Raw genomic sequence first — 15,934 nt, 5'->3', positions numbered from 1 at the left:
GGGTCCATATGGAAGCTGGTGATTGAAACGATGAAGCCCAAGAAGGGCAAGGATTGTTGTTCGAAGAGGCATGCTTCCAACTTGGCATATAGCTTATGATCCCATAGTTGCTGGAGCACGCTTCTTACTGCTCGGCGATTGGATGGCGGATCTGGAGAGTAAATTAATACGTCGTCCAGGTATACAATGATGCTGGAGTGGAGCACGTCCCGGAAAACCTCGTTCAAAAGGTGTTGGAAGACCGCAGGGGTGTTGCATTACCCAAATGGCATCACCAGGTATTCATAGTGACCATCCCGAGTGTTAAAAGCGGTCTTCCAATTTTCTCCCAGTCTTATTTGTACGAGGTTGTAAGCCCCACTGAGATCCAGTTTCATGAATACCCTGGCCCCCTGAAGATGATCCAATAGTTCTGGGATGAGGGATAATGGGTAGCGGTCTCTTCTGGTAATGGCGTTGAGTCTGCGGTAGTCTATACAGGGCGGCAAGGACCCATCCTTTTTAGCCACAAAGAAGAAGCCAGCGCCAGCTGGCAAGGTAGATGGGCGGATGAAGCCCCGGTCGAGGTTTTCTTGGATGTATTTCGATATGGCCTGAGTTTCAAGTAGCGAGAGTGGATACACCTGACCACGAGGCGGAGTGGTGCCAAGAAGAAGATTGATAGCGCAGTCAAATGGGCGGTGTTCATGTAGTGTCTCTGCCATCTCTTTGGAAAAGACATGAGCGAACTCCACATACTGCTGAGGCAGGACGAGTGGAGTGGTGCCCAGAAGGACTGCGGGCCAAAAGATCTTCTGGATGCAGGTGGTATGGCATCAGGATCCCCAGGAGGTGATCTGCAAGTTGTCCCAGTCGATCCAAGGGGCATGTGTCTGGAGCCAGGGCAGGCCCAATACCACTGGGTGAATGGCCTTCTCCAGCAGAATGAGGGAGATCTGTTCCTCGTGGAGGACGCCCGTGCACAGCTTCAGAGGGGTGTTCATGTGGGTGATCATTCCCGGTAGAGGATGGAGGAGATCACCAGTGGAGGTATCTGAGGTAATATGGGAAGACCCAATTGATGCTTATGGCCAGGGACACAAGAACACTTAGACTCAGTAAAAAGTATAATGTATTTTTATTAATCAATATAAGTGTTCTCGGGAGATGCTGGGTACTGGGTGCCCTTAGTCTTACAAACTGACCAGCATCTCCTTGGATACAGGAAGTGACCCTTGTTTTATAGATAACATTCAAAGACAGGAAAAGGATAGAAGGTTCTAGAGACTTGCATGATTGCCCAAAGGATCATTTACATAAGTTGTAATGTCAACTGCATGATTAAATCATCGCTAACTACCCTGATTGGCTTCCCAGGATGTGTAGCCCATTTCCCATGACTTTCTTTGTTCTGTTAAACTCTTACTGGTCAAGGCAATCAACATGTCTGTAACTGTGTGGATTACAAACTCCTGAGAATAGTGCCTGAAGCTCCCCTGTGGTTTCTTCTTTTGTGACTCTATGAATAGACATCACCTGTCTGGTGCCAGCTTGCCTGCTTCTACAGATATCCAGGGACATTCTGTAAGTCACTCGGAGTCCATTCAGCCCAGGCAGGCCAAAGACACACAGAGGCTTCTGGGGATTTCCTTCTCCATGTTGGTTTTCTGTTCAGGCATACTTCTCAATGAGAATGAAGTTTCTTCCGGCTCCGGAATCTATCAAAGCCTGGGACAGGAAAGCCCCCTTATCGTGAAGGATGGTCACGGGTACGGAGCACTGGGGAGTAGGAGTGGTGTAGCCCAGGGTCAACTCCCCACTGACGCCTAAGCTTTGGAGTTTCCTGGCCTCTTGGGGCATTGTAGCAGCATGTGCCCCTTGCCGGCGCAGTACAGACACAGACCAAGAGAGCACCTTCACAGTTTTTCTTCGGACATGAGTCGGCTGCGGCCAAGCTGCATTGGCTCCTCTCCGTGGTTCTGACCAGGGTCAGTAGCTGGCGGCAGTGTCCGGGGCTGGGAAAAGGTTGGTGCCAGCGGCACCATCCTCCGGGGAGGCCGAGTCTCACGGAAGCGTTGTTGAATCTGGTGGTCAATATGCCCTGAGATCGATGAGGGCCTCCAAGGTTTAGTTCTCAATTCCTTAAGAGTACGGGTGGCAGGCATTTAATGTTTCAGAGGCTGTGTTGCAGGTGCTTAGGTTGCTAGACACCTGGATGTGGTACGCTTTCTGAAGGGAGTGAAGGTTAAAAGTGTACAACAGGTGGGGACATTGTTTAAAAATACAATCTTAGAAGTGTAATCCAGATGTATTCCATGCATTAAGAAAGGTGGAAGGCAAAACAGTTACTGGCATGGTTAAAAGTTGGGGTGAAAGAGGCTATTTAGGCAAAAAAAATCCTTTAAAAATTTGAAGAAGGATCCATCTGAAGAAAATAGGAAAAAGCATAAGCATTGTAAAGTTAAGTGTAAAACATTGATAAGGCAGGCTAAGAGAGAATTTGAAATGAAGTTGGCCGTAGAGGCAAAAACACATAATAAAAACTTTAAAAAATATATCCGAAGCAAGAAACCTGTGAGGGCGTCAGTTGGACCGTTAAATGACTGAGGGGTTAAAGGGGCTCTTAGGGAAGATAAGGCCATTGCAGAAAGACTAAATTAATTCTTTGCTTCCGTGTTTACTAATGAGGATATTGGTAATATCCTCGTTAGTAAACACGGTGATGAGTCAGATGAACTGAATCAAATCACTGTGAGTCTGGAAGATGTAGCAGGCCAGATTGACAAACTAAAGAGTAGCAAATCACCTAGACCAGATGGTGTGCATCCCAGTCTTCTGAACGAAACAAAAAATGAAATTTCAGATCTATTAGTTAAAATTTGTAATTAATCATTAAAACCATCCATTGTACCTGAAGACTGGAGGGTGGCCAATGTAACTAAAATATTTAAAAAGGGTTCCAGGGGCGATCTGGGAAACTATAGACCAGTAAGCCTAACTTCAGTGCTAGGAAAAATAATGGGAACATCCTAAAAATCAAAATCGTAGAGCATACTAGGGATGTGAATCGAGCTTCGGACGATTGAAAATATTGTCGATATTTTCAAAATCGTCAGAAATCGGGGGCTCCCCCAAAACGATGGCGCTGGCCATCCAGTGCTCCTACTATGTGACAGGGGCTGGCCAATGGCACGGATACCCTGTCACATGGTAAGGGCAAAGGACCATCGGCGCCATTTTGATTAGTGGCAGCCGACGGCCCAGGAGCAGGAGATCGCTCCCGGGACCCCCACTGGACCACCAGGTATCTGTAAAATGTTTTTGGGGGGGTTGGGAGGGTGGGGAAGATAAGGGATTAGTTTTAAAGGGTCGGGGTGGTTTTTTTCTTTATCAGCTCGGGCGCAGCCGATAAACAAAACTGCGATCGGGCTGGACGAAAAAAAAACCCCCGATGTGAATCCGAACCGGAATCCGAACCGATTCCGGTTCCGAGTCACATCTCTAGAGCATACAGAAAGACATGGTTTAATGGAACACGGTCAGCATGGATTTACCCATGGGAAGTCTTGTCTCACAAATCTGCTTCATTTTTTTGAAGGGGCTAATAAACATGTGGATAAAGGTGAACCGGTAAATGTAGTGTAATTGGATTTTCAGAAGCTGTTTGACAAAGTCCCTCATGAAAGGCTTCTAAATAACTAAAAAGTCATGCGATAGGAGACAATCTCCTTTCGTGGATTACAAACTGGTTAAAAGACAGGAAACAGAGAATTGGATTAAATAGTCAATTTTCTCAGTGGAACAGGGTAAACAGTGGAGTGCCTCAGGGATCTGTACTTGGACCGGTGCTTTTCAATATTTATTTATTTATTTATTTATTTATTTAACAGTTTTTTATACCGACCTTCATAGTAATAACCATATCGGATCGGTTTACATTTAACAGGGAATAACTGGAGTAACAATTCAAGTAAACGAGAGCTAAACAATAGGTGGGAATAAGTCAAAGTTACAATCAACAGGGAAAGAGAACTTGGAAGCTTGCGACAAGCTGGAAGGAAGATAAGGCAGGAGAAATATAAAGTGTTACCGTAGAGTGTACGGTTAAAAGCTTAATAGGTGCTTTAACCTGGAAGAGTCAGAGTCCATTCTTGAGTGTAAATGCAAGGTCGGGTAAGAGTGAAGGTCAAACTAGTGAAAGTCTGGTGGATCGGTGAAGGCTTGGAGAAAGAGCCAGGTTTTAAGTCTTTTTCTAAAAGTTAAAAGGCAGGGCTCCAGTCTGAGATTTGATGGGATGCTATTCCAGATAGATGGGCCAGCTATCGAAAAAGCTCTGTCTTTGGTTGTAGAGAGGCGTGAGGCTTTAGTGGGGGGAAATTTCAGAGTGCCTTTGAGAATATCCCTAGTTGGTCTGTTGGAGGAGTGGAGTTTGAATGGGATATATATATTTATAATATATTTATAAATGATCAGATATTTATAATATATTTATAAATGATCAGAAAAGGAATACGACAAGTGAGGTAATCAAATTTACTGTTTCGTAAATTCTTCACGGACCCCCAATCATCTGCTCATACCAACTCTCAAATGAACTCATAACTATAATCTACAATCTAACAGACTTCCCTCCTCATCCACCTTATATCACTTCCTAGAATTGTTATGTTTATTACTGTAATGTTCACCATGTTATAATATCTCAAATCTTCCATGAAAAATTATTCACTATGTAAACCGTTATGATGGCTTTACCGAATAACGGTATATAAAACTCTTCAAATAAATAAATAAATTTGCAGATGATACAAAATTATTTATTTATTTATTTATTTTTGGTTTTTATATACCGGAAGTTCCTGTATACAATACATATCACTCAGGTTCACATTTAACAGAGATAACTATCGCCGGGGAGGCGGTTTACATGGAACATATCGTAAATAAAGAAAGGATAATTAAAATAAAGTACAATCTATTATGAAACAACTAAGATCAACTTAGAACACAACTTGAAACATATAACTGAAGCAATATTCAGAGTAGTTAAATCACAAGCGGATTGTGATAAATTGCAGGACGACCTTGTGAGACTGGAAGATTGTGCATCCAAATGGCAAATGAAATTTAATGTGGACAAGTGCAAGGTGTTGCATATAGGGAAAAATAACGCATGCTGTAGTAACTTCATATTAGGAGTTACCACCCAGGAAAAAGATCTAGGTATCATAGTGGATAATATATTGACCGTCAAAACAGCAAACAATGTTAGGACCACACTTTGAGTACTGTGTACAATTCTGGTCATCTCATCTCAAAAAAGATAAAGTTGCACTGAAGAAGGTACAGAGAAGGGTGACCAAAATGATAAAGGAGATGAAACAGCTCTCCTATGAGGAAAGGCTAAAGAAATTAGGGCTGTTCAGCTTGGAGAAGAGATGGCTGAGGGAGGATATGATAGAGGTCTTTAAAATCATGAGAGGTCTAAAACGGGTAGATTTGAATCGGTTATTTACTCTGTCGGATAATAGAAGGACTAGGGGGCGCTCCATGAAGTTAGCAAGTAGCACATTTTAAACTAATCAGAGAAAATTCTTTTTCATGCAATGTACAATTAAGCTCTGGAATTTATTACCAGAGGATATGGTTAGTGCAGTTTGTGTAGCTGGGTTTAAAAAAGATTTGGATAAATTCTTGGAGAAGTCCATTTACTGCTATTAATCAAGTTGAGTTAGGGAATGGCCTCTGCTATTACATGTCACTGATGCCAATTGAAAACTCTGGCTACACTTAAGCACATTATAAAATCTGAGTGCCGCCCCATTCTTCGCAATATAATGAAAATTGTGTTAAATTAGGCGCACTATACTCTGGATGCACGCGACGAAATATGAGCAAGCTGAGAGAAAAACCTGGTTTAAGTACGGTCGCGCACTGGGGAAAGTATGGATGTGGCGCGCACCCTGCTGTAGATTCTGAAAGGAAAGCAAGCCGGCAAGCGCGGGGAAAGGGGAAGGCAAGTCTTTCCTGTGGCAAAGTCCCTCCGCGGAGTGCGCAGGCGCCGCCCGGTCGCCATTTTGGTCGGGTTTCCTGTCGGTGACTATTATATCGGAGAGAGAGAGTTACCGCTATAGAAAGGCGGAAACAGGCGGCAGAGCTCGCGGCCCGGGTCGGAAGAGTGGAACTTGGGGAGGCCAGAGCTGTAGCGGCACCTGCAGGCCGGGCGGAGAGAAAGACAGGGAGAGCCAGCGAGCGAGTGGGGTGGCAACGCGCCGCCGGCGGGAGAGTAGGAGCCGCAGAGGCCGGCAGTCAGAGATGGCAAACATCGCAGTGCAGCGGATCAAGCGCGAGTTCAAGGAAGTGCTGAAGAGCGAGGAGGTGAGACACGCCGCTGCCGCTTCTGTTCGAACCCCAACGGCAGCCGCCGGCCCACCCGCCCGGGCTCAGGCGCCCTCTCTTCCCGCCTCCCGATTAGCCTCTCTCGGCTCAGGCTCCCGGGACCGGCGAGTGCCGGAAGGTGCCCCGCGTCGGCTGCTCTTGCTGACAGAGTCCGTCCCGTTTCCGTTCCTTGGTAGCCAGGCCTGGCGGGCGGGGAGGAATCAGCAGCAGCAGCAACAACAACGTGTGTGTGGTGAAATGATGGTCTGAGCTTAGGCCATAAAAAAGCAGCTTCTTGAAAAATCCCGGCCTAAAATCCCCTCCCTTAGGCGCTTGTGTAAATAACCAAAATTGGAGAGATCAGCAGCTTTCAGTGGAGCGCTCTTGCTAACCTTCCCGTGGCTTTGACAGACCCCCCCCTTCCCCCTGGCTGGTTCTTAATTGAAAGGAATAATGTATTGCTAATTGTTTTCAGAAGTTAGGTATGTTTTTGAAAGCTAAACTTTTTAAAATGGGAATAAGTTACGTAATCTTTTTGTCAGTGTATATCTGCCTATCTTCTGGATGGAGACGGTGGGCCTTTCTCGATATTTGTTTGTCCCTTTGCATGGTAGTATTTGTTGTCATACTTATTTTGATGGAAATCTGCACTTCGTATCAGACTGCATCATGTTCTGCTACCCTTAACAGAAGGCCTGTACGGAGCGGCAGTTGCTACTACCCTAAAAAACTTGCTGGGCAGACTGGATGGAACATTTTGATCTTTAGTTGCTATTATGCATTGTCACTATGAGGAAAGGAGTAAAAAGCTAAAACTGGACTAAAATAATTCTCCAGAAACTGCAGTTTCTTTTGTTGGACTAACATGAGATGATGTACATGAGCTTTTAAGGTGGTGTAAATTTTTAGATTTATATCTACTTTCCTTCAGCTTGACTGTTATTACTGAAGAGGGGATTCTGTGGTCTCAAATTTTTATGTACATGATCATTTTTGGATATTTCATTCCGTTGGTTCAACAGTAGATATTACACCTTGTGGAGAATTCAGCTTTCTACAATATTAGTACTGTATATACCAGAAACTGGGTACTTTAGCACCAACATTCAGTCAATTGGATGTAGCAGAATATAAGCCTTTGGATAAACTAAAAAATAGCAATTGTTTGTTCAGTACCCAAATCAGAGGATGCTAATTTAAGAATATGGGAATGTTGAGTTTTGACAAAAAAGATTACTTTTTAGAGGTTTAATACAAAATGAAGAAAAAGCACTACAAGCAATAAATCGTTAACTTATGTTCACTTCTTTAAAATTAATTTTATGTAGAACAAGAGCTGATACACTTCAATCTCTTTCCAGTTCTCAGCAAAGAATAAAGCTCAACCCTTTACAGATAAATGCCCCCTTTTCCCCTCCTCCCCCTCTTGAATTCATGTTCATCACTTGTTCAACAGAGACATCTTATTTACAAGTTCCCTCTCTCTCCCCCTCCAAAAAAAAAGTCATTCAGGATCATACTCCTTGTTGTATGAGAGAGCGATTGTATGTACGGCTCATAAAAAGACTTTTATTGCAGAAAACATCAGTCTTCTCCATATAGTTTTCAAAAACACACAGTGTGTCAGGGTATGTTCATTCTGCTGCTAGCACTGCTTTGCTAGCAGCAGAATTTTCCCTATCCATAGTTTTAAAACAGAACCATCAAAGGTACACTTTGCATATTGTCAAATAGAAGAACTTTAGCATCATAGGGTAATGCTATACCAACTAGAACCTGAATATGTCGGATCACTTTCCTCCAAAATTTACTAATTTTGGGACACCCCCAGAATTGATGGCTAAAGTTCCTACAGCCAAGTGGCATTTGGTACAATTTTCTGTTGTGGCTATTCTCATAATATATACCCTAAGTTGAGAATAGTGGTATCGCATTAACAGTCCCATGCAATATCGGCTTGTGTAAAACAGGTGCCTGTGATTGAGTGCCCGCTCTCCTAAAGTGCGCCCAACCACCTCTCTTGGGGGTGTGATGCATTATTTAATTGAGGGATCGTGCAAAAAGGGTGGCGCTAGGGAAAATTGGGCATCCCTAGCATCCGTTCCCCCCCCCCCCCCTGCTACTGGCACAAGATACACGGCCTATACCTTCTGTTTGTCTATCTTGGGCACCCAGAATTTTTTTTTTTCCAAGTTTTTGTTTTGTTTTTTGTTTACTTCAATCTTTCTGTGATTCCTCCACTTAGTATCATGACGATACTAAGTGGAGGAATCACAGCAAAAATTTTTTCTTTTTCCAGGGTACCCTTGAGTGCGGCATATCCTTTATGCCAACCCTGAGCTGGTGTAAAATTTGCCGCATTGCAGTGGGCACATTGGCCACGCGGGGATTAGCTAATAGCCTCATCAACATGGAATTTACATGTGATGAGCGCTATTAGCTACGTGCTCTATTGGACACATTTTCTGGATGCGCTAATTCCCGTATTGCATTGGGAGTTATGGATCATGTTCATAATGCACGTGCAATCATGTGTTAAGCTGTGTGCCGGTATTGCAACAGCCTGTCAAAATTTATACTGCACTTCACATAGGCCTACATTACAAGTTATAGAAGGTATGCATATAAATAATTGCATATACTGATGCTCTATGAGCGCTACATTTGTCTCTTGATCCCAAGAATTCACCAGCTTAGTATAGGTATGAGGTTTTAACTTCCCTGTCAGTCTGTTTGGATCTGATATATCATACAAGTCCAATAAAAGAATCCTATCTTCCTGTTGCCAGTCATCTCTCTCTAATGAATGGATGTAATGCCTACCCTGCAAATATGCATAAAATTGATTATGATCTATACAGTACTCCATCTGTAGGTCTTGAAATGTCAACAATTTCCCTTCTACAGTAAAAAAAAATTGAGAGATATTCTTTAATGCCTTGGTTGCGCAAGCCTTACTGACCAATTTAAATGTATCTGTTTGTTCCCTTGAAAATATGTAAACTTTATTAGAAAACAAAATTTAATTATCACCAGTAATCACAGTTACTAAAATAGCTAGAGATGGGCCAGCTTTTTTTTTTTTTTTTTTTAAAGCAAAGCATTAACCAAAAAAAATTACCTGAGAAAATACCACCTGTTAAACCTGATTTTTGGAGTGCAGTCATCATTCTACAAAAATCAACACAGTTTTACTTTTCACTGAAGTTTTCCAGCTGCCTAAATCTGTTTAGAGCAAATACAAATTAGACAGAGTGCAAAAATGAAAACTAGTTCTTAACTTGTGATCTGTCAATTGATGATTCTCTGTCACACAGATGTCTTTATTTAATAACATTTCTTACCCCCCTTCAAAGAAGTTTGGGGCCAGGCACAAAGAACACACACAATCATAGTTGAAAAGCTATGAATCTGTTTTCCAAAATTTAAATTTTCTGTGTGCATTTGGTACTTGGATTACTTAATGCAGAATTAAAAAAAATATTTCTATGATAGAAAGTATGCTTGTCTTAGTTAAATTACTTTGAGTGCAGTTATTTTCAAGACATGTATGTGTGTATGTTTACTCAAACCTTCCAGCACAGAGGCTAGGCAGTAAGCAGAATTCCATTTTATGCAAGTGAAATGCACAGAAAATTGCAATCTTAGTGTCCTCTGATAAAAGTATTCGTAATCATCATAACTGAATCCCCTGCCTTTAGCACTTGTTCAGTGGATTCTGGGTTCACTCAACTGAGTTCCACATATCTGTACTGGTAATCCCACAGTCTGCCAGGTTTACAGAATATGCACAGTGAAAATGCATGGATAAATGAACATATGCAGCTTCACTAGTGCATACAAATCTCTCATATGCATATTCATTGTGGATATCCTGAAAATCTGACTGGCTGTGGGATCACTGGGACAGGTTAGGGAAACCTTGCTGCTGCAGTGCTGACTTTTATTTTCAGCCAATTACATTGGCTTCCTATCGCATGGAAAATAAAGTTTAAGATTATTATGCTGGTGTTTAAGGTTATGGATGAGCTGGCTTTGATTTGGTTTAATGCTGTTTTGAAAATCTATCAGCCAGTGTGCACTTTGTGATCTGCCTCTCAGCATCTGCTGGAAATTCCATCAGTAAGACAGATCCATTTAGGAGAGTCACAAGAGAGGTTATTCTGTGTAGCCGGTCTGGTTATGTAGAATATTGTAAAATCTGACTGTGACGTTTGTAGGTTTTGGAAATTGTTAAAATTGCATCTATTTATGCAGGCATCTGATGAGTTACACTGATGTTTAGATTTGATATTGGTGACATCATTTGCAGTGGTGTACCTATTACTTGTTTTTTTTACTTGTGTATGATTCATTTTTAAACAGTTTATGGTTTCTGTTAGTTTGTCTTGTTTTGTTATTTTTGTGTTGCAAATTTTGTATGATTGTTTTTTATTTTTACTTTTATAAGTGTAAAGTCTCTATTTAACCTAGATTTTTAGATAGGCATGCTGTACTTTTTTTTTTTTTTTTTAATCGGCTGAGCATTTTTGGGTGGAAGGGGGGAGGGTTTGTATTAAATTCTAAATACCACCTCTTTATAAATACTATGTTTCTGTTTTTGTATATATCAGGAGTTCAGAATTTAATCCATAGATCCCACCAAAAAAACTGTGCTAGAAAGTTGGCCCAGTCAGTAGGAGTGAGCCAATTAGACATGGCTGATTAAAAATATAAATCCAGAAAAACAAATGCTCTGCCTATAATTTCTCTCTCTATAATTTACTATATTTGTTGATCGCATTTCCAAAAAGCATTTGTGTTGCCCAATTAATGATTGATTGTTTCCTCAGATGTGCTTTCAGTATCTCACCAAAACTTGCCCTTTAACTTTAATTGAAGATATACATTATAACACTGTAATATTTAATTTTATTACATATTGATTTTGCATTTATATGCCTTTTATGTTTTCTGTTTATATTTTACATTTTGAAATTTTTTTGATTGTAAGCTGCTTTGGGCAATCTTGCTAGACTGAAAAGGTGGGATGTTAAATGTAAATAGATGAAAAAAATACCAAAATGCAAATGTGCTGACTATAAAATAGGTGAGACTGTTAGAGTATTATGTTTGGCTGAGAACAAGTCCTAATTTGAGACCAATTAGTTTTGACTTTTCACTGTTACCTTGATTCATATTTTCAGGAATAGAAAAAACTGATCATTCTTGTTGGCAGGATAAAAGACTGATCAAGTAGGGTCTGGGGCAGATGTAATTCTTGTGGTTTTACCTGCCATACTATTTTTTTTTCTAAAACAGCTGTGAATTATGACCAGAATTCCATTACATGAAATTGTTTTTGCCTTTAGAGAAAAAGAAATTCAGTTTATGCTTTTTCATGGTGTCATGTGTGTTTGATTTTTGGATTTTTTTTAAAGTGAAGTTTGGAGCTGCTGGAAACTTTTGGGTCTCTTTTAATTTAATCTTCTACCAACCCTCAAGAATACAGCTAGCAAATTGTGAGTGATATTCTTGAATTGTGGCTGTGACTGTTCTGCCTGTATTTGTATCCTGACAGAATTATGCAAGAGCTGACAAGATTGTACTGAGCATAGGACTGTAAGGCAGTTTGCATCCAGTCCCTATAGCAGTCCTACCCCCTCTTTCCAAAGGTTTCCTACTTCAGAAGTCAGAGGGGTTAATTTTGTGTCTAACCATGTAGCCAATGTGTGCACAAACATCTCTGCTTGAAATGGAAAACCATGGGAAAAGGTGGACTAGGCTGCTGTGGTGACTGAACATATGCTAGTCCATAGTCCTGTGCTCAGTACAACCTTTCTATGAGCTCTATTCTATAGCACAATGCCCTGCTTATCTCTGAAGCATTGGTCAGCTGTAGATCTCTGAAGCATTGGTCAGCTGTAGGGTGGGAGAAGTGGAAGTCGCAGCAGCCGGAAGGGGGTGAGAGGGGAAGGAATTGAAGCATGTGGTATGTGAATCAAGTTTTCTCTTTATTTCTTGAGAGGTTGACTTCCATATTGATGCAATTATATGCCATGTTCAAAGCTAGTTTCTAAAGGGAGACTTTGACTAGTTCTGGTTGTTGAGTGATACATCCTAGTGTATTAAATAGAAGTTGTCTTCTATTTAATATCAGTGCTGCATATACCATGATGGGGCTGTCAGGTTGTACTAGCCTAAAGTCTTCTTCCCAAAACTTTGCACCTTGGCAGCTTTACAAACCATTTTAAAATTGTGATGTCTCATGAAGTTTATTACACATTTACCTCTGAAATGCTTAATTTATACTTTGAAAAGGTATGCGATACGTGGTGGTGTGAAAGACTAGAGAACTCATTAGATCATGGTGAAACACATAGCACAGAACAGTGTTGTTTTTTTTTTTTTTTTTGTAGAGCTGTACTTGCCATGAAGAAGCAAAATACTTGTAACTTTTGTTGTAAAATATTTAGCTAAATCTTTAGGGCAACTCACCCTTTCATTTTCATGATCTATTTAAAAGCTAACTAGAATGAGCAGTTTGATTTAAAGTATTTTTGATGTCCCATCATATGGCTTAATATTCTTGCTACATATCCTCTGAATCAATAGTTGTCTAGAACATCTGAGTTAGAAGAAAGTTATCCTACTATAGATTATAAGGAAATTAAAATTAGTTCATGGACTAATGTACATATTGCGTATTTAGCTCACAGTTATGCATGGTAGCTCAAGGTGAGTTGCATTTAGGTACAATAATCTTCCCTGTTCCTAAAGGGTTCACAATCTAAGGCCTGGATTTATCAAAATGCACTAAATATTGCATGCGATGGGAAAAGGGGTGTGTTTTTTATGGTAATAGTGCACTTTGCAATAAATAGCCTTTTCCCGTCGATAGCAGGGCTGAATTAGCCATGCTGTCTGGAAAGCGTCGCGACCCGAAGTAGGCGGAGTCTCCTCAGCCAGTAACAGAGCTTTGACTCTGTGTGTCTGCGCGGTGGTGTTCCCGTGCGGTTCCCTCTTCTCTTTTTTTGCGAGCCGATTGCACACGGGGTTTTTTTTTCTCTCCTCACAATTTTTCTCCTTACAGAATATTTTTTCAGCAAATTTTGCCATTTTTTCAAGCCATCTGGATTTAAATATTGCCAATGTGGCAAAATGATGTCCGTTACCGACGGACATAATTATTGCTACCTCTGTTTAGGCCCAGATCACGACTAAAAGTCGTGTCGAGACTGTGGCCACATGTCTCCTCGGGCCCAATGCCACCGAGCAGCGAAAATAGAGCATCTGAAGATGGGCTCCTATGCCCCAACAACATCAGCCCATTCTTCGCCGGGACCGGCGAAGACAGTAAGGCCCATACAAAATGGGCTTCCTCCCTGGGCCCCTCCGAAACAGGAAGAACCAAGCCGCGCTCTATCTCAGAGTTTCAAAAGACCCAGCTACCCTCGATCCATACCAGGGCTCCAGAAAAGAATCGAGAAAAGGGAGATGTCGAAGAGTTCTAGGCTATCAATGCCAATCGAACCTCACTTTTCTGTGCTGAAAAAACAAGCATCTATACTGCAAAATCCGGCATGTGCAGAGCGCCGATACGACGCACGGAGCGACGACACATGGTGCCGCCTCAACACGACGCTGCCTCGAAGCAGGACATTGCTACGACACAATGCTCCATCACGAAGCACGGGGCCGCCAAAAAACACACCATACAGTTAGAAGACGACACTTCTTTGACTCATGGTGCAAAACAGGCCGTATACTCAAAACATTCATCAACTCTTGAAACAGCCACCAAGAAAACACCTACGGAGCATGCTTCTCTCACGCAATCTCATACCAAAATACATCCTTCCCTTTTGGAACATACTCTTTCCAAAAGAACAACAAAGAGGAAGCATCTGGAACACTTTCCTACTTCTCTACATCTAGCTGGGTAATTGAAGTGGAACTTCTCTCCGATGCAGAATCTGTTCCCTCACAACATTCTCCTCTCAGTACATGCTCCTTCTCAGCAGGATTAGCACTGCCTCACCAAAGCAAGTTCACGCAACTCCCAACATTTACAATGGGAATACTTCACAGGAGGATACATCACTACATACCATCTATCCTCCACACAAAAGGCAAAAATTGCACATCCCTCCACAAGGAACCCTTGCAGCATCTGCAGTGTCAAAAATATCAGAAGTACTATCCTCATTTTTTCAAGACCTAAAACAAAGAAAACAGGTTCCACCAGTGGTCTCTCCACACACTTTATCACCCCCTTCACCGGATCCTCTTACAGGGGACATCAGCTCAGAACCGGAGCACCACCACCCAGTGAGCCCTGTTTCACAGGTTTCTATGGTTTCTTCTAACTCTCTTCTACTGGATTACCATCGGATCCACCAGAGGGACCACAGGAGCCTTATTCTCCTCCTGAGGACTTAACCTATTCCAAATTCATTGAGAAAGTAGGTACCCTCCTCCAAGTTCCAACAGGATGAATCCCAGATCCTAGAACTGAAATGATGGGCATTCTAAAAATTTTTGAAAACCCGGCTGAACCAACTGCCCTACCACTGCATTCAGTATTGCAAAACTTCCTCTTAAAAAAATTGGAAAACCCCATTTTCCACAATCGCAACCTCTAGGAAGATTGACATTAAATATAAAATTCGTAACTCTTCAATCTACGAATCCCCTCAATTTCCTCATCAGTCGGTGGTAGTAGAGTCAGCTCTTGCAAAAGGAAAACGCTCAAAATTACTCTCCAATGCCCCTCCAAACAAAGAACATAAATGTTTGGACGACTTTGCAAAGGTTTATCACTCATCCATGTTGACATCTAGGATTCAACACCATCAATTTTATACTACACAATACTTATTTGAGACTCTTAAAAAACTTCACCCATTCTGTCTTTCACAAGATAATACTCTTCCACAACCATTCCTGGATTTAAAGGAAGGACTTAGACATTGCTCAGATCAGTTTGAGTCATTTGAGTCCTCTTCAAGAACTTCTGCTTCGGCCATCACCGCCAGGCGTCTCGCTTGGCTTAAAGCAAGCACTATTCACACGCTGTTCATGACAAGCTGGCAGACATTCCATGCGGGGGAGACAATCTTTTTGGTGACCAGTTCACAGATATGGTCTCCCGTTTGTACCGCTGCACTTTGTTCTTTCAATCTCTTACCGTCCCCTTGGAATCTCACAAATCTCAGCAGATATATTTTCAACCTTACCGTTGTCTGTTTTACCCAAGGTCATATTCTAGACCAGTGGTTCTCAACCTTTCTAATGCTGTGACCCCACAATACAGTTCCTCATGTTGCGGTGACCCCAAACCAAAAAATAATTTTGGTGGCTACTTCAAAACTGTAATTTTGCTACAGTTATGATTCGGAATGTAAATACCTGATATGCATTATGTATTCTCATTGCTACAAATCAAACATAATTATACATTGGGGAACAGTGTGAACTACATCTTATAGTGGTCTCTTATAGTATAAGACCGATGTAGTTCACATTTTTAAATGTATGGTGCTTTGTGTAAGTGTAAGCTGCTTTGTGTACTGTGTAATGATTACACACAAAGCAC

General features: G+C 41.6%; 1 protein-coding gene across 3 annotated transcripts in view; it reads left to right on the top strand.

The window, feature by feature from the left end:
• The first annotated feature begins 5,963 nt into the window (after positions 1 to 5,963).
• UBE2K (ubiquitin conjugating enzyme E2 K) overlaps positions 5,964 to 15,934 on the top strand; it is a 253,971-nt gene continuing 244,000 nt past the window's right edge. Inside the window, exon 1 of one of the 3 annotated variants that reach the window (XM_029589206.1) lies at positions 5,964 to 6,357. In XM_029589206.1, coding sequence (XP_029445066.1) covers positions 6,295 to 6,357 — 63 coding nt within the window. In that variant the 5' untranslated portion in view covers positions 5,964 to 6,294. The remainder of the gene's footprint in view (positions 6,358 to 15,934) is intronic. The other 2 variants (XM_029589198.1, XM_029589191.1) reach the window with 2 other exon arrangements.

This window comes from Rhinatrema bivittatum, chromosome 1 (genome assembly GCF_901001135.1).
Source record: "Rhinatrema bivittatum chromosome 1, aRhiBiv1.1, whole genome shotgun sequence".
In the NCBI taxonomy this organism is placed as follows: Eukaryota; Metazoa; Chordata; class Amphibia; order Gymnophiona; family Rhinatrematidae; genus Rhinatrema; species Rhinatrema bivittatum.
The sequence above is the reverse complement of the archived record's forward strand: the minus strand, read 5'-3'. Positions and strand labels throughout refer to the sequence as shown.